The sequence below is a fragment of the Barbus barbus genome, assembly GCF_936440315.1.
Source record: "Barbus barbus genome assembly, chromosome: 42".
NCBI classification, from domain to species: Eukaryota; Metazoa; Chordata; class Actinopteri; order Cypriniformes; family Cyprinidae; genus Barbus; species Barbus barbus.
In genome coordinates this window covers 19,184,153-19,206,492 of record NC_136720.1, presented here as the reverse complement: position 1 = coordinate 19,206,492, position 22,340 = coordinate 19,184,153, and the positions used below count along the sequence as shown (strand labels likewise).

At 35.7% G+C, this 22,340-nt stretch overlaps 1 protein-coding gene across 1 annotated transcript; it reads right to left on the bottom strand.

The window, feature by feature from the left end:
• On the bottom strand, positions 1-12,688 carry LOC306861869 (scavenger receptor cysteine-rich type 1 protein M130-like; the record flags this gene model as incomplete). The annotated part of the gene is made up of 9 exons (XM_079404356.1): positions 12,601-12,688; positions 10,795-11,106; positions 10,356-10,670; positions 10,159-10,242; positions 9,750-10,067; positions 2,074-2,184; positions 871-1,017; positions 228-391; positions 1-141 (listed from the first exon to the last, which is right to left on the bottom strand). Exons 2-9 carry the CDS (start codon positions 11,051-11,053, stop codon positions 1-3), a joined length of 1,539 nt encoding a protein of 512 aa, XP_079260482.1. The 5' UTR covers positions 11,054-11,106; positions 12,601-12,688.
• Positions 12,689-22,340: the final 9,652 nt, after the last annotated feature.

Below are 22,340 nucleotides of genomic sequence, written 5' to 3'. Positions count from 1 at the left end.
TTACCCATACTTTTCAAACATTTCAGCAACAACAATGCTGACGAGATCACGGCGTGCTCGGTCCTTCATCTCTCCTGTCATTGCATATTTTGCAAGGATTTTCTCCCCTCCAGGCTTTTGTTCCAGAATTCTTTTGACAAGCTTGACAACAGGGAAAAATGTTATGGTAACAGTAACAGGTAAATGTAATGTTTACAACATAAAGAAAAATGTTCTGAAAAAACCACCTCTTTGGCTTGTGAAGAACTGTCATCAGTATGTAGACTTTTTGGGGACATCACAAAGGCGTCATCAATGCGCTGTCTTTTTGGGGACATCAGAGAAGCATCACTGTCTGATGAGGGTGATGATAGTGACAAGGTGTCTGTGCACGAGGACTGGATGGGAGAGTCTGAAAAGGGCAAAAAGATAATCATTTTAAAAAAAATATTTCAGTCACTGTTTCCACAGGTTTAAGTGAGGAAAGGTTAAAAAAAGGCATGGTGAGACTGCTTCCAGGAAACTGTTTTCTTTGCCATCTATAAATTACATGAGTTTTGGTAGTTAATGTGGCCAGACTTTAAGCAGTTTAGGCCATGATACATTAACTACTAGATGGCAAGACTGACTGTTTTTTTGAGAAGTACTCGGCTCAACAGTCTTACCGGCTAAACCATTTTAACACAAAAGTATTTTTTCACATCCTTATGTGAACACTGACAGATAAGAGATAAGGTTGGAAATAAGCAAAGTAGTCCTTTAACAGAGAAAGCACAAATCGGGCATTGGTGAGAAGCTACTGTTTTGGTTTTGTGATAGCAAATAAATTACAATGTTAACACATTGGTATTGTTACCCTGCAATGTACATTGTAATTGTACAACCATTTACCAGAAACTGAAAGAACATTAACAATCGTCCACAGGATGTCTGCTTTTTCCTCCAAGATGTCGCTGAAGACCTCTTCATCAACCTCTGTTCCACTGTCATCCAGCACATACATGTTTGTCTCAGGGGGTATGCTGAACTTCTCTTTAGCTTTGAATACAGAAAAAACATAACACATAAGTTGTTGTGTTAGTTATTATTATTATTATACATTTATTATACATTTTATTTATAGGCGCCTTTCTTGACACTCAAGGTCACCTTACATTAGCCAACACTGATTTGTTTTATTTATTCTTGTCAGTGGCACTATTAGTCTGTATTTACACATAAGACATGATGATCTATATTGTCATATCAGATTTTTTTTTTCACGTCCGTTGCTATGGTTACTACCCATCACGGAACGATTATTTACAGAACTCACTCTGGTAAAAGCAGTGGTCACTCCGAAAGTTTCGTCCTCTAAGCATCATGAAAAACTAAACTTTCGACTGGCTAACAATGCATACAATGCTGCAGACGTTAAAATTTAAACTTTTGCTTTTGTAAATAGAAACCGGAGTGCTCACACAAACGTGCACGACGGAAAGAACATCCCCCCTCACCTCCCCTCCCTACATTACAATTATATATTGATTCGATATTAATTAATTTAATAATGTTTTTAAAGAATTCAGGCAAATTCATTTGTCTCCGATTACCTTTGGAATGGCTGGTGAAGGCTTATTCTCCCATAGCGCTGACATCAGTGTGTTTCTTACATAACAGAATGCCTTTCAGTCTGTTGATCGTCGACGCAATCAGTTTTTATTTATCATCTTCTAGGCAGTTATCGATAAAATTACAGCAAGCAACATTTCTGCATGTAGCCTAGATGTTTGCGCGCCAGGCGAATACACAAGGCGCCAAATACATGGAATTGCACGAGACGTGCTCTCGCGACATTAAACAAAAAATAACGATTGCCAGACGGTTTTATTTATATTTTTAGTTACATCTGACGTCCTGAAAAAATAAATTAAAATCAAGCATTTTCCAAACTTTCGACACTTTGTAGGAACCCTGATTCGGCCTTCAGATTTTTCAGTCACTGCTAAAAAAAAAAAATAGTCAATGACGGAAAATATTCGGTTAACACGACCTCTGATCTTAACTTCAATTATAAAGAGAACGAAGAGAAGAATGCTATTAACATTAACTTACCCTCCCTGAGAAATGCTGGATATGATGCTCCATTGAGTTTGATGTACTTCTTCTTTCCTTGGTAACGTACTGCACTTTGAAAAGCATTGCTGTAGTTTTCCTCACAAATTACTACAACATAAAAATACAATTGGTTTATTGAACATGCACAATACCAAATGTAGTGCAAATAAAGTCAGACTCAATCATTTCAGACGGGAATCTGTAAAGTTAGCTTTCAAGGCTAGCTAACCTTAGTCAATTTAGCCTGCACAAGGCGCGAGATTGGGAGCGGCAGCTAACGTTAACAAATGATTGCTGCATTTTCATTTTTAAATTTCATTTAATGGTCAACGATCAACGGTAACGTTACCACTAAAAATATTTTTACCAGATTTAACATTCACAATTACTTTAGCTACCATTGGTATAGTAAGTTAGCTAGTTAAACTAAATTACAAAACGTCACACCTCTTCTAACTTCTACATTAGCGTTTTTAGTGTTTTAGTTATGAGAATTAAAACAAGAAGACAACCAGGAATATTCGGCATGATTCACTTGGCGATTTCTTACCTAACTTACGGTCCCGCAGAATCAAAATGTCGACGACGTCTTCGAATGTCAGTTGGAAACTGGTGTCCACGAGGCTGCGTCATGATTCAACCAATGACAATGCGTAGTCGATCTGATGACGTATCGAAACCTAAACTCATGTGCGGACGGGACAGCAACAGATTGACTCTCAAAGAGTTCATCATCCCACTATTTACACTACAACAGCTCCACATCAACACTGAACCAATGCACTAACACTTGAGAGAGTTTCTGGTGAAACCTGACAAGTGTACTCTAAGCCTAGTTTACTCCAAAGTGTATAAATTATACTCTGGTCATCAAAACTCTGGGATTTTAACACTCTGACATTTGCTGTGTACATCCATCAGACTTTTCGCCCGTTCTTTACGTTTTTCAGCACTTTTTGGCATAATTATTCCACAATTACATCCTTAACAAAACGCACAATGGATGTGTAAGGCAACCAGTTGAAAGTAGACAGTTTACGTGAGTTATAATGTTTTTTGCCAGCAGAGCTACTAAAAGTTATCTTAACATGCCGCCATCTTGGAGCCTTCCGAAAATAGGCATTTTTATCTTCTCCATATCTATCAATAAAGTGTCAGCGCTGATGAGCGGGACTCCTCCTCCAGCGTGAAGACACACTTCACTGAGGACAGACTCGTGTGTGGAGATAAAGTCACACTAAACGGGGGCCCGCGCTCCGGTCTGCGTGTCTCTGTTTAAAAGCCAATAGAAACCGAAACCAAAAAGGTAGCGCAATAATTATTTTTGCATACAAAATCAGAGACTTTGCACATTCAGCCTAACATGCTCCTGTTGCGTTGTTTTCACCCTCTAACGAGTCTGTTTATATATGTTTTCTGTATTTATTTATTATTTTTTTACACAAGAATAACTGAGATGGTCTTTATATATTTATTTATTTTTCAATCAACATCGTTCTCAAAAGCAAAATGTTGTCTTTTTTACCCACAAATTCAATGCACTCCATTCATCTGTGAGGCGTGCCACATGCCCCTCTGCATTATTCTGGTCAGGAACTGTAACAAGTGTTATCACAGCCTCTGAATTTTTATTTCTGATGAATTACAGATTTTAGAGTAACTTATTATTTTACATAGTCTTTTTTAGTTGTTCAATCAACATTGCTCTCAAAAGCAATATGTTATCACTGTTTATAAAAATGAGTGTATCTCACAAACAAATTTATGTAATCAGTCCAAATCAATTGTATGTAATTTCATAATTTCAAAATAAGTTTTTTACATTGACAAGTTTGAGGTTGACATTTGTGATATTTCGGTATTTAGTAAAATATGTTGAAAAAAAATCCATTTTCATTTTTTTTTTGGTTTATTGAACTTTTCAGCTATTTATCTAGTAACTATGGATTTATTGCATACATATCCTTCAAATTGGGGGTCTAAGGATTGTATTGATATATGACATTTGAAAATACTCAAAAGAATGACAACACAGCATGTAAAAATACTAAGATATACTCTGGCGTAATTGTTCTATGGCAGGTCTTAAAGGGTTTTAAAGCAGATTGATAGAAACACTGCAGTTTATATTCAGCATCAAACCTGAACCTGAACACAGCAGAAACAAGCTCTAATGACTGGCTTGTGTAAGTCTGAAGAACCAATTTCTCATGACTAATTTTAATGCATTAATGGATTCATTCAGTTGTTCTTTATTCTAACCAAGAAAACAATAAAAATATGATTACACCATAGAATAAACTATATTGTTGCTAAAGCTATTTTGACGAGTTTTATTAAATGAAATATTATCTACTTTCATTAGGTATAACTTCATAAAATAAAATAACAGCAGTAATCGTGTGCGTTTTGTCCAGCAGATTGCAGCAAAATACTTCTTATTGTAAAGAGGAGCAGCCAAGGGTCTTGTCCTTGTGTTAATGTGATGCTAATATATGTATATGGCAAGCCGTTTTGACTTTTATTCCTTCTCAGGATATTAATTCTTGATATCAACAATTCAGTTTTTACTAGTTAAAATGTTAATTCTTGATATCAACAATTCAGTTTTTACTAGTTCAAATGTTAATTCTTGATGGAATTAGATTTCTATAACAATGGCTATTTTTGATATCAGCAATTACAATTCCACTAGTAACAATGTTAATTCTTGATATCAACAATTCAATTTTCATTAGTAAAAATTGAATTGTTGATATCAAGAATTAACATCCTGAGAAAGAATAAAAGTCAAAATGGCTTGCCATAGTAAGATATGCATTTTTGATATCTGTAATAGTTTTGTCGCCCTTTTAACATTTAAACATATGTATTGTTGATATCAACAATTGAATTGCTTTTTGGATATGTGCAAAATTTAATGACGAGTGCCGCCCATTATGAATGTTTATGGCGGATAGACGACAAGGTACAGAGCCCAAAAGAGAACGGCTCATTCGATTGCCCTCTCATGAAAATAAAACGCTCCTGTAGGCTACTTTTAATAATTATTTTGTTTTCATTTAGGCAGAGGCTACTTACAATAACGCCGCCTACCAGCCAGAATACTGCAAAAAACTTCCAAACGCTGTTATCTTCAGTGACGCAGAGAGTAAAACATGAAGCAGTTGATCTTTGACGCGATCGACCCGGGTTTGATTCCGCCTTCTACTGACCTCACTCTACTCTCTTTTCACATCCCGTATCACATCGGAAAGGCATTTATTTTCAGAAAATGTTTTGGAAATAATAGAAAATAACTGAATGGAAAATAACGTGATTATTGGTTAAGGGTAGGGTTAGTTGTAGGGGCGGCATCCAGGTAATAATTTTAATACAAATTATAATTTACACTCAATACGTTATTATTGTATACTGTTTTATAATGTAGCCTACTACAATACTGAGGTGCAGATATCCACTATTTGAAATAAACAGCATCAAACAACTATTACTGCAAGAAAATATTACTATTATTAAATAGTGTATAACCTATTGCTAAGAAAATAGGCTATTTTCACTTAGTGTAATTATAATTCATTGTATTCACTGAATTCAAATAGCCACTGCCAAAATCAAATTCTAATCTATCAGCCGTTTCAACTGGAAGATGAAGGCTGTGGAATCTTCTAAGCATAGTCTCTACACCCCCTACCCCCACGTAGTGTATGCTCATAGATCATTACATGTTTGTTCTTTTTTACATTTACCCCAATAAAACACTTGTCAAGTTTCCAGACATGATTAAATAGTGCTGTGAAGACACCATTTTATGGATCTCTTTTGAGATACAAATAGTCTCTGTTCCATATTATTTTGTGTTGTTTTGCCAAAGGGACAGTAGAGACACACATTTCCAAAACAAAAAAAATATTTATTATGTATTTTATGCTACAATTGTTGTTAGGTCTTAAGTAAACACATTTATAGTTACAAAGTAAGACAACAACAACAATATAGCCTAATAATAAAATAGTATAATAGGCTAATAATAGCAATAATAATATAAAATAGCCCAATAATAATAATAATAATAATAATGATAATGATAATAAACAATGAACCATGGTCAAGATTACATAATTCTTATTAAATCGTTGTCCATTCCACTCCGAAGCCACTACAATTGAGAGACTGTTATTCATGTCTTAACTTTCAGAAGAGTGTATCAGTGCAGTATCATTAACGTAACATTGAAATGGCTGAGACAGAGATGAGAAAGAGGTTCAATAGACTTTATCATTCATCTTGTCCACTGATACTTCAAGAACTGGACATGTTATTTAAAAATATGTATCACGTTTGGTCCCAATGGTCCAAAAAATCCGAGCAGAATTGGGCAGAGAGTGCAAATATGTCGGCGTTAATACATCAAAATGTACGGTTTAAAAAATAAATAAATAAAAATCCAGCAAAATGCTCAAACTTTGTACGCATTATTATGTTTTATTTTTCATTTTGGTTGTATTTTTTATTTGATGTATTAGAAGAAAGAGTAATGAAAAGTAAACAAGAAAAAATGAAATGAAGTAATTTTTTATGTCATGGCTAAATTAATGCCTTGTTCATTTTTCTTTTAATTATCCTTAGGACTTGGTGGCCAGTAAAAAGAAACAGGATAAAATTACTTTTTTAAACCATTAACAATAAATAAATCCAGTCATAATTTCATGTTTCATTGACAACACAAATAAATAAAGGAGATCTGGCGCGCAAGATGGCGACCGGTAAGGAAGCAATTACTTTTTTTTATTATTTTTATTTTTTATTTTTTTTTATTGACAAAAACAACAACATACAAAACTCTCGTAGGGGAAAGTATGGAAGCCCGTTTCCGCCAATGAATAAAAAATAAAACAAGGTAATTGCGACTTTTTATCTCACAATTCGGACTTTTTTTCTCGCAATTCTGACTTTATAACTCGCAATTCTGACTTTATAACTCGCAATTCTGAGATATAAACTCGCAATTCTGACTTTATAACTCGCAATTCTGACTTTATAACTCGCAATTCTGAGATATAAACTCGCAATTCTGACTTTATAACTCGCAATTCTGACTTTATAACTCGCAATTCTGAGATATAAACTCGCAATTCTGACTTTATAACTCGCAATTCTGACTTTATAACTCGCAATTCTGACTTTATAACTCGCAATTCTGACTTTATAACTCGCAATTCTGACTTTATAACTCGCAATTCTGAGATATAAACTCGCAATTCTGACTTTATAACTCGCAATTCTGACTTTATAACTCGCAATTCTGACTTTATAACTCGCAATTCTGAGATATAAACTCGCAATTCTGACTTTATAACTCGCCATTCTGAGATATAAACTCGCAATTCTGACTTTATAACTCGCAATTCTGAGATATAAACTCGCAATTCTGACTTTATAACTCGCAATTCTGAGATATAAACTCGCAATTCTGACTTTATAACTCGCAATTCTGAGATATAAACTCGCAATTCTGACTTTATAACTCGCAATTCTGAGATATAAACTCGCAATTCTGACTTTATAACTCGCAATTCTGACTTTATAACTCGCAATTCTGAGATATAAACTCGCAATTCTGACTTTTTTTCTCAGAATTCTGACTTTTTTTCTCGCAATTGCGAGTTTATATCTCACAACTCTGACTTTCTCGCACCATAGCAAACCACTCTCCGTGTAAGGCTTTGCAGTACTTTGTTCAATTAGCTGAACTATATATTGAACTAGATGAATGTTGCGTCCGAATATGATTTTTGAACAAACATAAAAATTACTCATTCTTCTTTATTTCTGTGTTTTGCGCTCACGGTTTGGACAGTACCATTACCGCCGGGCTTTTCAGACACAACATTCTTCATTTCTTTATAGTTCTGAGTTTGAGGCAGCTTCTATCGCATTATTTTAATAACAGCTGTCAAGTAAAGAGTGTATTATTGTAACACGAGAGTGGATATATATGAATGCACGCAGGTGGATTTCCTTCACTCTCGCATAAAGCGCGCTTTCATCTCTATGTTCTTGCTATAGAATTATCTTATCTCCTGTATTTAATGTTGTAAGATATCGACCAAGCAAGACATCCCCATTGAAAATTATAAATAAAGGATTCATTAATTGTATTATTATTATTTAGTCAATGAAGAGTTCAGATGCAAAAGCCATAAGTGCCATCTGAAATGTTATTCTAAAATGAGCATTTTTCTCAGGAACAGGTTCTTTTCATTGTCATTAAAGTAAAATAACTGAATATAAACGAAAAATACTAATTTTAGAAGAAGATTTCAGATGGCATTTAAGCTTTTGCATCTGAATTCTTCATATCTAATTGACTAAATAATTTTCATTTATTTATAATTTATTTATAATTTTCATTGGGGATGTCTTGCTTGGTCGATATCTTACAACATTAAATACAGGAGATAAGATAATTCTATAGCAAGAACATAGAGATGAAAGCGCGCTTTATGCGAGAGTGAAGGAAATCCACCTGCGTGCATTCATATATATATCCACTCTCGTGTTACAATAATACGCGCTTTACTTGACAGCTGTTATTAAAATAACGCGATAGAAGCTGCCTCAAACTCAGAACTATAAAGAAATGAAGAATGTTTTTCTGAAAGCCCGGCGGTAATGGTAGGCTACTGTCCAACCGCGTCCAAAAGCCTTACACGGAGAGTGGTTTGCTATGGTGCGAGAAAGTCAGAGTTGTGAGATATAAACTCGCAATTGTGAGAAAAAAAGTCAGAATTGCGAGTTTATATCTCAGAATTGCGAGTTATAAAGTCAGAATTGCGAGTTTATATCTCAGAATTGCGAGTTATAAAGTCAGAATTGCGAGTTATAAAGTCAGAATTGCGAGTTATAAAGTCAGAATTGCGAGTTTATATCTCAGAATTGCGAGTTATAAAGTCAGAATTGCGAGTTTATATCTCAGAATTGCGAGTTATAAAGTCAGAATTGCGAGTTATAAAGTCAGAATTGCGAGTTATAAAGTCAGAATTGCGAGAAAAAAAGTCAGAATTGTGAGATAAAAAGTCGCAATTACCTTGTTTTATTTTTTATTCATTGGTGGAAACGGGCTTCCATAGGTGTGGTATGCGATTTTAAAAGGGAGTGAAAAAGTTTGGCAAAAGGCGGGTTTGAACTCGGGTCAATCGCATCAAAAAGCATGCACTTTACCATCTACAGCAAACTGATGCTCAACAAACATCTTTTTTTAGTGTTGACTATCTCAATCACATGTTGGTGGGAGTTAGTTTAAATAGTCTTTGCCAAAATTTATATAAATTCTTATATTAAAACAACACTGAACAAACAAACAAAAATACTTAATTCATTAATATATAAAATACTAATACTGACCAAATGCAAAATGCATATCTTTAGCTGCATATTTCATATATGAACATCCAGTCTGTAACTGATTTAATTCTCAAAGTTAGCTGCAAACTGTGTGTCTGTGATTCATTATAAAGAACTGACTGATTAGAGATTAGTTTGGGAATCGGGCTACATTGGTCAGCTGTGTTTTGTGCTGTAGATTCAGTAGTGTTATGTTGCAGTGTGGACAAGTGAGTAGTTTAGAAAACTTTAGTTTAAATAAAATCATTATTTACATTATTGTTTACCTGAGCACACGACTCCTACATCCTCCTTGTGTTTGCAGTCATGTGTTCCCCGGCCTGAAGAAGAGCAGCTCCACAGGGACGTCTCATTCCCCTCACACTCCACCTCATCCAGCCATATGGGTCCAGAACCAGGACCAAACCAGGCTGGTACCTGCTGGTTACTGAGGGCCACTCCACACTGCAGCTGTCTGCACACCACATGGGCATCTTTAATATCCCAGGAGTCATCACACACTGTCCCCCATGAGCCACTGTGAAAAACCTCCAGCCTCCCTGCACAGTCTCCCCCAGAACCCACCAGCCTGATGGACTCGCGACCTGATACTCAGAGAAAGAAAAACAGTGATTGTACATGCACATTTCTGATCACTAATAACTAAAGAATCTGCCCAGATGTTGATTTTCTCACCAAAGGTCTTTACTGACAGCTGTTGTGTGGAGCTGCAGTTGAGAGTTTGTGTTGTGCTGCAGTTCCTCAGATGAGCTTCACTCTCTAGAGACAGTATTTATTTGTCATTCAATATTTATCTAAACTATACTACATTTGTTCAAATGTGTAGTTTTATTCTGAAACCCATGACTTCAGTGTGCTGTGAATGTGCTCACCAGAGCAGATGACTCCAACATCTCGTCTATGAGAACATTCAGCTCGACTCCATGAAGAGATGGAACATTCTGAGAGTTTTGTTTCATTCCCGTCACAATCAAACACATCAGCCCAGATTTCACCACTTCCCTCTCCAAACCAGTCTGATCCCACAACAGACACAGCAATCCCACAATTCAGCTGTCTACAGAGGACACTGGCAGCTCTCATATCCCAGCATGCATCATACACTGTGCCCCACTCATTGAGGAACTGAAGCTCCACTCTTCCAGAACAAGAGTCTGAACCATTTACCAGTTTGAGATCAGTGTAACCTGGACAAACAACTGACAGCTCTTTTAAACAGTATGAAACTAGTGTCAAGATAACTGAGCAATACAACAGCAGTGTATCACATATGTAATTTATCTAAAGAGATGTCAAATGTTAATACTCAACCTGAACAGATCACTCCCACATCATTGTCATGGGAACAGTTCTGTATCTGTGAAGATGATCGTGAACAGACGTGTATCTGAGATTCATTTCCTCTGCACTGAATCTCCTCTGACCAAACACGGCCTTTCCCTTTGTCAAAAGCAGCTGCTCCCAGCACCTGTACAGGAGCCCCACAGTCCAGCTCTCTACACACAACCTCTGCATCCTGCTGGTCAAAGGCAGCATCACACACTGAACCCCATCCTTCTGTACGAAGCATCTCCACTCTACCAGAGCACAGGTGAGACCCGTCCACAAGTCGAAGTCCTTTTTCTGAGTTGTTGAAATATAAGAACAGATTATTAATTAAACTTATCAGCTGGAGGACTAGAGAAAACTGTCATTACATTTTGACATTTTTTATTGAATTAATTCACTTAATCTGCACTAATTTTATATGTACGGTGACCTGGAGGGAACATGTTCGGTTCACTTAGTTTTGTCGTGGCCACGAGATCATTTTGTCGAGGTAACAACATCCTTATGTCGTGGCTTCAAGATCCTGTTATTTAGGCTAATTATTATATTAACTATAGGCTACAGGTCCATGTGTGTGATGTAGACAGCATTTGAAAGAAGTTTATCATGAATAAATGTTACATAAAATAATAAAGTACATAAAATAAAAAAGTCCTACAAGAAAACATTTTTATCCATCCCACAGTCTTGTAAGTCCATAAACTGATCATCTTTTTCTCGTAATATCTGTATATTATTATTATGATTATTATTATTACGTATTTGATTTATTTTCCCTTAATTTCGATCTATTTACTTTACATTCTGAACAGTTTTGTAAATAATATCTTACTGTAAATGCCTGATATACCATGCTATATGACTCATGGGAATTTGTAATGAAGTGCAGTTTAAAGGTTGAATTTAACATATTTCATTTTATTTCAGCTAATTAATAGACTATAATTAAATTGTTGTTGATGAATGAATCATTCTCTTAGTTTAATTTGTAAATGAAAACACAACACGCTCATTTATCATCACAGACGGGCATAAATACAGTCATAAAGTCAAAACTTTATTGTATAATTGTCAGGCGTTTACAGTATTTGTAAAATATAAGGTAGCATAATAATACTAGCAATTACACAGAACGTTAATTATGTAGAATCATACATGAACTGAAAGGGGAAAGAAGCATAGCCTTTATAACAATAGTCCTAACCAGTTAATATAATAATATTATTATATTAGGCTACAGTTATATAATAATAATAAAATACAAATATTAAATAAAAAGACACGATCAGTTAACAGATTAACAAGACTGTGGGATGGATAAAAATGTTTGATCAATCTCTGATAATCCCAGGTTGCTATGGTCACCGGGTTGTTTATGCATTAAACTCATAAATATAAGGATGTCGTTAATCTCGACAAAATAATCTCGTGGCTACGACTAAACTAAGTGAAACATGTCCCCTCCCGCTCACCGTAGATATGTAATTTGATTTTACATCCGTAATTTTATAATCTTCATTAAATAAACAACGTAAATAAGATTGTAAAATCAGACTATCTGAATATACAAAAGACTTGACATATTTAATAGTGATTCTCTTCATCATAGTTTATTGTAAAATAACAAGGAATTAGGATTAATATATTATTATGAACAAAACAATTAAACAGACTGCCTGTTTCATAAGATTGATAATGATGTTTGTAAACACCAGCATAAGTTATTGTTTGAGTGAGAATTATGAAAGAGAGAGATGAAATAACAGTCTGAGGTTTGGAGCTGATTACCTGAACAGACGACACCAGCATCGAGATTATGATTACAGTACTGCTGTGTATACTGGCTGTTTGAACGACAGTCTTTCGGTGCAGTCTCTGATCCACTACAGGATACATAACCCATTGAAATTGGTCCTGATCCTTGTCCAAAGTGAGCATCATATGTTGGTTTTACAGCTGTCCCACAGTCCAGCTCTCTACACACCACTGCAGCATCAGTAATATCCCAGCCATAATGACACACTGTTCCCCAACGACTATCATTATAAACCTCCACTCGACCAGCACAGGGATTATTGCCATTCACCAACCTCACACTCACACTGTCTACACCTGAAAGAGAGAGACAATTAATGAATATACCAAACATACTGTAATATGTAGTAAAGTGTAACATTATATGTAAATTATTTCAGTTCATTTTAAATATTGACCCTCAGTATGTACCTACCAGAGGTGATGAGTTTTACCATATAACACAGAAACATCAGCATCAGACAGCTCTCCATCTTCTCCTTCAGCTCGACACACACTGTTTCATCAACTCAGAGAACAGCACAAGTTTCTCGTCTGCTCCTCAAACACACTGAAGAAACTGGCTCCTGTCAGCCCCCTAAAGAGAGAGAGAGACTCACAGCTGCCAATGACACTCACTGTTACCTTATTAGACACAACAGAGGAAATCATCAAACACAATCAGTGACAAATCAGAAAGCAGCATTTTGATTTTCTCCATATATATCAATAAAGTGTCAGCGCTGATGAGCGGGACTCCTCCTCCAGCGTGAAGAGACACTTCACTGAGGACAGACTCGTGTCAGTCAGAAGTCAGTGTGGAGATAAAGTCACACTAAACTTAAAGCAGATTGATACAGAAACACTGCAGTTTATATTCAGCATCAAACCTGAACCTGAACACAGCAGATACAAGCTCTGATCACTGACTGCTCACTTCACACACTTACTAAAACTTTACTTCACACAGAAAGAAAGTTGATATTTACTATATATACATATATATATACATATATATACATTTTAATATATACATTTTAATATATACAATATATACATTTTAATAAGCTGAACATTTAAAGTTATTTTGGGGATAATGTGCTTAAGGGAATTTTACTACAATGTTATGATATTCTAACAAGAGCACAATTAACTTTTTTTTTACTTTAATAATGTTATAAAATGAATTGGACTGTTTGTGTACAACAAATAGAGAGCTATTCAGACAAGATTTGTAAATAAACATTGGTTTCTATTCCAGAGATATTCATCTGATAGGCCTATTATATCAAAGACATTTCTATCTGTAGATGTGTTTAATACTGCATTGTGTAATTCATCCAGCAGATGGCAGCAGAACACTTCTTATTGTAAAGAGGAGCAGACAAGAGTCTTATACTTGTGTCTCCACATGAGGGAGATTCTCACTGTTCAATATTTTTCTGGACAGAAACTGTTCATTTCTTTGTTTACAGATGCATTATAGCTACATATATATATATATATATATTTTCATGTAGAGCTCATTTCACAGCACATCATTTTACTCTTTGTCTGCTTCTATAATATATTATAATTAATACACAGCGTGACAGAATGACGTAAATACAGTAGCAGTGATATTTATCGTATTTTTATTTGGTTCTCATAATAATCATTTATACAGAAAAAAACTCTTATTTTCCAACTCTTGATATTTTAGATATCTTGAGAGAGAATTAACAGAATTGAAATTAAATTAATTTTGTTTTAATGATATTTAATGGGCCTTAATTTTGAAAATTTTTTTAAAACATTAATCTGTGTTAAATTTAAATTACCAGTGTACTAATACATTTTTAGTACAATCCATTTTTTTATTATAATGAAGTTTAGAAGAAAACACAGTATATATTATAATTTTTAAACACTTTCAAAATACATAAAAAAAATAATTTTGGAAAACACACTTCAGCTGAAATGAAAGTCCATTATTTTACATGTGCTTTAGTATATTAATCAATACATTAACATAACTACCTCTTTAAAGAATGACAAACATTTAAATTTTTTATTTAAATTTTGATTTAAAATGTAAGTAAAACTTAATTGCACAATATTACAAAGCACATGTTTAAGTGCACAAAGTGTGTTAAGAAACATAAAGTGAGTACTCAGTTTAGATATACTTAAGTGCCCTTTAATTTGATGTATAATAAGTGCACTTTAAGCACACTTCTTCCTGCCGTCAAGGACAGAAGGGATATAAACTTCTAAACATACCTGCTTTAGCATCTGTCCTGTGGGAAGGGTCTCAGGTGTGTATCAGTCTATCTTCACTGTCCTTAATAAGAAATTTGAGTCATATGGTCTCCATTTCACTTCAGTTATGAGCCGACTCAACACCATCTTCAAGAGTTCAGTTCATGACGGATCAGTGTTGTGCAAATTACTAATTGAATTTAAATCTTAAATCTTCGATTTTGAACAGTTAGCAACACATTTTATAAACATTTCTTCAGAAGCATTTAATATTTATATAATATTTTTATGTTACTAATTGTCCCGTGTCAGTTCTGTTCTGTTTTTGGTAAGCCTCTGATTAGCTCACACTTCTGTTCCTTTGATTACTTCCTGCAGCATATATTACAGTTTCTTTAGTTTTTGGTCTTGTGTTGATGTTATGATGATGTTTTATGGTTGTGCCAATGTGTTTTTTTAGTTCCAGAGTTCATTAAAATTCCTTTGTTTCTATTTCATCTGGTCGTTTGGGTTATACACAGTTACCTTTAAACTAATACACATAAAAGAAGAATATTTAATGCAGTTCTGTGTAACTCATCCAGTGCTGTCCATTAATGAAGAGATCATCATTGTTTAGTGTGATCATTGTTCTCACACACATTATAAGCTCTTAAAGGTAACATTAAACAGATAAAGTGACATTTTTGTCTGTACAGCCCTTAAAGGAACGGTGTGAAAAATAAATAAAAAGCAAAAATATATTGTAGAAATAGATTATATAATAACAGAACTGCAGAATCATCATCACACACTGTTCCTCACTGACATCATGATGAATCTCCACTCAGCAGCACATATACTGCCATCCACCAAACTCACTTTGACTGTACACAAGTACAAATAGTGAGTTTCTAAATCCATATATTCATATGATATATTCATTATATATTTTATTTCCTGATTGAGCAACACCTATTTCAGACTCTTCAAGACTGAGAAACTTTTATGGCGTTTTACTGAATTAGTTTCCATAGGAGTAAAATGTATTTTATGTAATTATTAATTTAACCAACGTTTAAATCATTAAGTGCTTCAAATTGCATACTGTTAACAAAATCAATGTTGAAACATTTGCAGTTATCCTACTGTACTAATAAAACAATATTACAACACAACATAATTACATAAGCAGAGTGAATAACTGTACACAGTGCATACATTACAATGCATATCTTTATTCAGATGTCAGAATGAACACTTTCATATTTGTAATACATGTTGAGATGTCTCGTTCAAATATTCACTTCTACAATGAATATGAATGTATTTTTTTAATAAGAAGGAGAAATTACCAACATTAAGCAACCATTTACAGGCTTAGAACATCTGCATTGTAAGAATGTATAGTTGTAACGTTTCCATCCTTTAAAGGAATCCAGGGATAACCAAAAAGTTATTTTAATAAGAAACACGATCTCAAAACAAAGGTTACACTTCATGACAGGACAAAGACTCAAGGGAAACTGAGGACTTTAAAAGGAACCGGAACAAACGAGTAAACGAGATAATTAATTGGAACACAGGTGAAAAGACTAAAAGATGATTAACAAATAACAGGAAACAAGAACAGGAAGAACCAAATAAGGGCAAAAGGGAACTAAACAGAAACAGACAAGTAACAATAGTGAGGTTTCAGATATAAATATTCTGACTTGTTAGGTGCGTTTTAGAATTTCGTTTTTTTTAACTGATTACATTTGATTACTTTTCTAAATTTCTAATGTTTTCAACTGTTAATCATTTTCAAACATGTAAACCAGACAGGTAACCTTACAGTAGAACTCAACACTAATATCTGTCAGACGTTCGAAATCCTTCATCACTTGAATTAAGATTATAATATTTTAATTTTAAACGAGACATTGGATGCAAAATATCTTCATTTATATATAAATGTATATATAGCAGTATGTGGACACAACCCTACAATGATAAAAATTCACTCCTTTTTTTAATCCCCAAAAACCTAAACCGTCTCAATTATCAAGCTATTTTGATTTTGGAGTGAAAAACTAGTGCTCTCTTCCACCTTCAATACCACGACTGAGGTGAGACCCTTGAGCAAGGCACCACACCCCCAACTGCTCCCCGTGTGTATAAAGGGCATAAATGGCTGCCCACTGCTCCGGGTGTGTGTTCACGGTGTGTGTGTGCACTTGGATGGGTTAAATGCAGAGTACAAATTCTGTGTATGGGTCACCATACTTGGCCACACGTCACTTCACTTCACTTTTACTAAATTTGTTTATGTCTGGCTACGCAACTCATTTTACTCCAGACTGTTTTCTGAATGATGGACAATTCAAGGCAGGTTTTGTTAAAAAGTTACAATTCAAGGATGGATCAGAACCCATTGTTCACGATCCAGCTGCACCTCCAGAAGTAAGTCTCACACTTTATATATTTTATGATTATTTGCAAATCGCATTTGCTCTTCCATAGAAGAGAGGGGCGGGGTGAGCAGAGCTCATTAGCATGTAAAGAGATATGCACCGTAATGAGTCGCTGTGAACAGATGTTTTTGACATGGTAAAAAGGGTGTTGTTTTTCATGACCACTGAGACCATTTCGAGAAGACCCTAATGAATCATACCAACTTGTGGAAATTGGGCATCCGATGTCCCCTTTGAAGTACAGCCACCACAAAATCAGACTTACTTTAAAATCATGAGGTTAAATACGTATTTAAAATCATAGCAAGAAATAGTTTAATAGCTATGATACAGTTTTTTTTTTTTTTATCAAATCTTTGCATAGCTATGACAGGAAACACTGGAATCTAAGAATGCCTTAGAAAAAAAACGTTAATCTTTAAAAATAAAGCATATACATACACCCATATAGGAAATATAAGAGTTATCGGATAAGCATGTTATAAACTTCTGAAAAAAAAGTTTCATATTTTAGAGCAGTCACTGCAATTTATGAAAGAAATCAGTTAAATCTGTATGTGGGAGTGTGTGTGAAAGAAATCAGATTTAACCCCCTTTGTAATCATTAACATTTTCATAAGTAACTGTAATTTAATTACAGTTTTTTTTCTTAGTAACTGTAACTAATTACAATTACTTTTATTTTGTAATTAAATTACGTAATTCCGTTACATGTAACTAGTTACTCCCCAACACTGGATGTAATAATGAACATAGCAGTCATCATTTACTCCCAACATCTGAGCCGCTGAAGATGCAGAGGATTAACTTTACTTTCGTTTTGAAGGGAATGCGCCGATCTGCCTAAATGCATCCATGTTCGCACGAATCATTCGTGATCCAGCTTCATCTACAAAAGAAGTGAGTATAAGGGTTTTTTTATGAATCTTTGCAAATCACATTTCCTAATAACATGCTAGTTAGCCAGTTTCGCGGCTAACTAGGGGGCAGTCGTGGCCTAATGGATAGAGAGTCGGACTCGTAATCGAAAGGTTGCGGGTTCGAGTCCCCGGCCGGCAGGGATTGTAGGTGGGGGGAGGGAATGTACAGCGCTCTCTCCACCCTCAATACCACGACTGAGGTGCCCTTGAGCAAGGCACCGAACCCCCAATTGCTCCCCGGGCGCCGCAGCATGGCTGCCCACTGCTCCGGGTGTGTGTTCACGGTGTGTGTGTGTGTGTGCATTTGTTCACTACTCACTGCTGTGTGTGTACTTGGATGGTGCTCGCAGAGCACCAATTTCGAGTATGGGTCACCATACTTGACAATACATCACGACTTTACTTTACAAAACAGAGCTGATTTTGACTGGGTAAAAAGGTGCTTTTTACACTACCATTGAGAAATTTTAACCAAAGTATGTTATAGACTTTTCATTGAGACCCTAAAGAATAATATCAACTTGTGGAAAATGGGCATCTGATGACCCTTTTAATACAAAAAAGTGAGAAACACAAAAACCTGAGATTTGACATCAATAACAATATCACTCAAAGCTTTTAAGAGTTCAAATTTTTTGAGCTGAGTCAGCTGTAATCATTAGGCCATCTTCTTTGTTGGACTCCTCCTCCACATCATCATAATCTGTTATTAAAATCAAATCATGTCAAATGTGGATGAATATATATTTTTTTTATTTAAAATTTTAAAGATTATTAAAATATAAATAAAGATAACATAATGAGAACAACAGGGTTATAGTAACTTACCCAACAGGTTTCTCACATCTTCACTGACACTCATCACATCATCATACTCCTCCTGAACTCTCTCTGATCAAGAATGACATAAAAACATGTGTTATTAGTTTATAAAACTCTTTATTCTGCATTAGCCTATATGAGTGGCTTTGGAATATAAATCGCAACACGTTTCAGAGGAAAAAAATCTGAAAAAAAAAACCTTTTATTTCTGAAAATATCACATTTAGGAGGCTTATAACGAGTGGTTCCCTGCATTATTACAGCAAAACGCGTGATTACAGTCTACTGAGCTGCTGCAATGGAGCAGCTCTAATGCTGTTAATTCACAGACTCTCCTCAGCGAAGGCGGTCACATTTTTTCCTCCCTCTCCTCCCCTTACCTTACCTTCCCTTCCCTGCTTTGCTCTCTCGTCTCGTCTATTGTCTATTGTCTAATACTTGAGAGACTCTCTCTGCACTGCTCTCCAAACTGAAAAATCATGGATTTGATCAACTGGTCTCTCAATGCAATTGACAATTTTCTCGACGAGAAGTTTAGGTTCGGGGGAACCTGATTGTCCCAGCGGAACTTTCGCAGCTGGATATATGATGGACGCATGGGAAAGGTGGCGGGTCATGTGTCTGGCGGCTCTTTCCGTGGAGGACATTGAAGATACCTATTCGGAACCATGATAACAGGTCTTCTGCTGATTGGATTAGGCTTTGCCCTGGGTTATCGTACAATTCAGGAAACGGGTACAGCTGTCAAAAGCCTCACTAGGCTGCCCGTTATGATTGAAGCAGTGGGCAGAGCGGTCAGCCTATTAACCGCAATATGGAGTCTTTCACGGAGAAGCTTTCGGATTTGAAAAGAAAAATTGATGGATTTGGAGACCAGAATGGACAAAGAGAGGTGCCGTGAAAATTGGAATACGGCTACTCGCACCAAGACTAAACAATCTTATCTTCTTTCGGCTCTCTCAAAACAGCACGGCTTCAGACAAGGTTGTGTTGGGAAACAACCCGGGAAGAGCACTGCAGTGTGACGCTCTTGCATTCCTTCTTCCCTTCCACAGACACCTGCGGATTGTTGACTCTGTCTGGGTCCTGATCAAGGCTGTGTCCATAGCAACGTGCTGTGTCGCTATCACATTCTGCGGACTGAGACAACTTGATTTGTATGCCAGCGTGGCGGCTCCACAGGCACATACACATACGCACATACACAGATATGCATTCACCTCCTAACCTCGATCCCTTGCCTTCGCCGCTTTGTTCCGCCAGCCTGACAAGCGGGGTCCGACCGGCGCCGAGAATGGCTGCAGGACCGGATGGCTGCTTGCCAGAACTAGATTACTCCCCTGTTGCAGTCGTGTGACTATGTTGTTGATTGACTATGTGCTTTTTGTTGCTGGGGTGTTTTTTCTGTTCTCACACTGTACCCTCATAAGAATATAGTCTGTGAATTATTTTTTTTCTCCCTCCTCTCCTCATGTCAAGCTGTATCTCTTCCTATAATACCTACATTTCACTGCTGGTTATACTCTGTATGATTATGTATGTGACAAATAAAATTACTTACTTACTTAGCTGTCTGAATACTTTTTGGTTGATTGTAATCCATTATATACCTTTCTATCAAAGTTATCTTGCATTATCAAGCTAAATTTGTTCTGACACAGTTTAACTCTGAGTTTGTCATATTTTATTATGACATTTTCTAAACTATAGCGAATAAACTGTGGTAATGTGAGAAATGTTGAAGGTGTCTGAATAAATTTTGATTTGACTGTTTCTATTTGATAAAGGAAGTTAACCAACTAACATTATACATACTCTTCTGGTTTCTGTACCCAATATTTAAACATTTACAAATGCAATGAAAATATCGGTATCGGTACTCGGTAACGGCAAGTACCAAAAATAAAAGTTTCGGTATCGGGCGAGTACTGGAAAAAGGGGTATCGATGCATCCCTAAAGAAAAGCATTTTTTTCCGGTGTACAGAAACACTGCAGCTTATATTCAGCATCAAAGCCTGAACCTGAACACAGCAGATACAAACACTAATGACTGACTGCTCACTTACTGAAACTGTTTAAATAGTTTATTTTTGCTATAAATTTATAAATTATAATAAACTGAAAATTAAAAAAAAGTTATTTTTGAAAAAAAATATATATATATATATATTTGGGGGATTTTACTTGAGCATTATGTTCTAATCAAGAGCACAATAAACAATATGTTAATACATTATAAAATGAACTGGACTGAATGCGTACAACATAGCAAAGGCTATTCAGACAAGATTCGTAAATAAACATTGGTTTCTGTTCTAAAGATATCAATTTGCCATCATATCAAAGACATCTGTATAAGTGTGTTTAACACTACATTGTGTAATTCATCCAGCAGATGGCAGCAAAACATTTCTTTTTGTAAAGAGGAGCAGACAAGAGTCTTTTCCTTGTGTCACCACATGAGGGAGCTTCTCATTTTTCTGGACAGAAAATTAAAAAAAGTCGTGACGTATTGTCAAGTATGACCCATACTCGAAATTGGTGCTCTGCGTTTAACCCATCCAAGTGCACACACACAGCAGTGAGTAGTGAACAAATGCACACACACACACACACACACCGTGAACACACACCACAGCCATGCTGCGGCGCCCGGGGAGCAGTTGGGGGTTCGGTGCCTTGCTCAAGGGCACCTCAGTCGTGGTATTGAGGGTGGAGAGAGCGCTGGCCATTCACTCCCCACCCCACCTACAATCCCTGCCGGCCGGGGGCTCGAACTCGCAACCTTTCGATTACAAGTCCGACTCTCTAACCATTAGGCCACGACTTCCCCCTCAAAATGTTAATTTATTTGTTCACATCTACATTACAGCTAAAAATATCGTTTATTTCATGTAGAGCATTTTCTCTTTTTTGACCATTCTTTGTAAACCCTATGGGTTGTTTAGGAAAATCCCAGTAGATCAGGAGTTACTGGAATACTCAGACCAGCCAGTCTGGCACCAACAGCCATGTCACTTTCAAAGTCACTTAAATCTGCTTCCCCGTTCTGATGCCCAGTTTGAACTTTAGCAGATTGTCTTGTCCATGTCTACATGCCTAAATGCATCAAGGCATGATTGGCTGATTAGATACAGTATTTGCATTAACGAGCAGTTTAAGTGTCCAGTGAGTGTTTATATTAACACAGAGGTAACAAAATGGGAACTCTGTTTAGTGGATACTTATCTACAATCAACCAAAATAAAACATGCAATTATATACTTTTGTTTGTAAGCAATAAATAAGCTTTTATTAAGTTATTTATTTTATTAA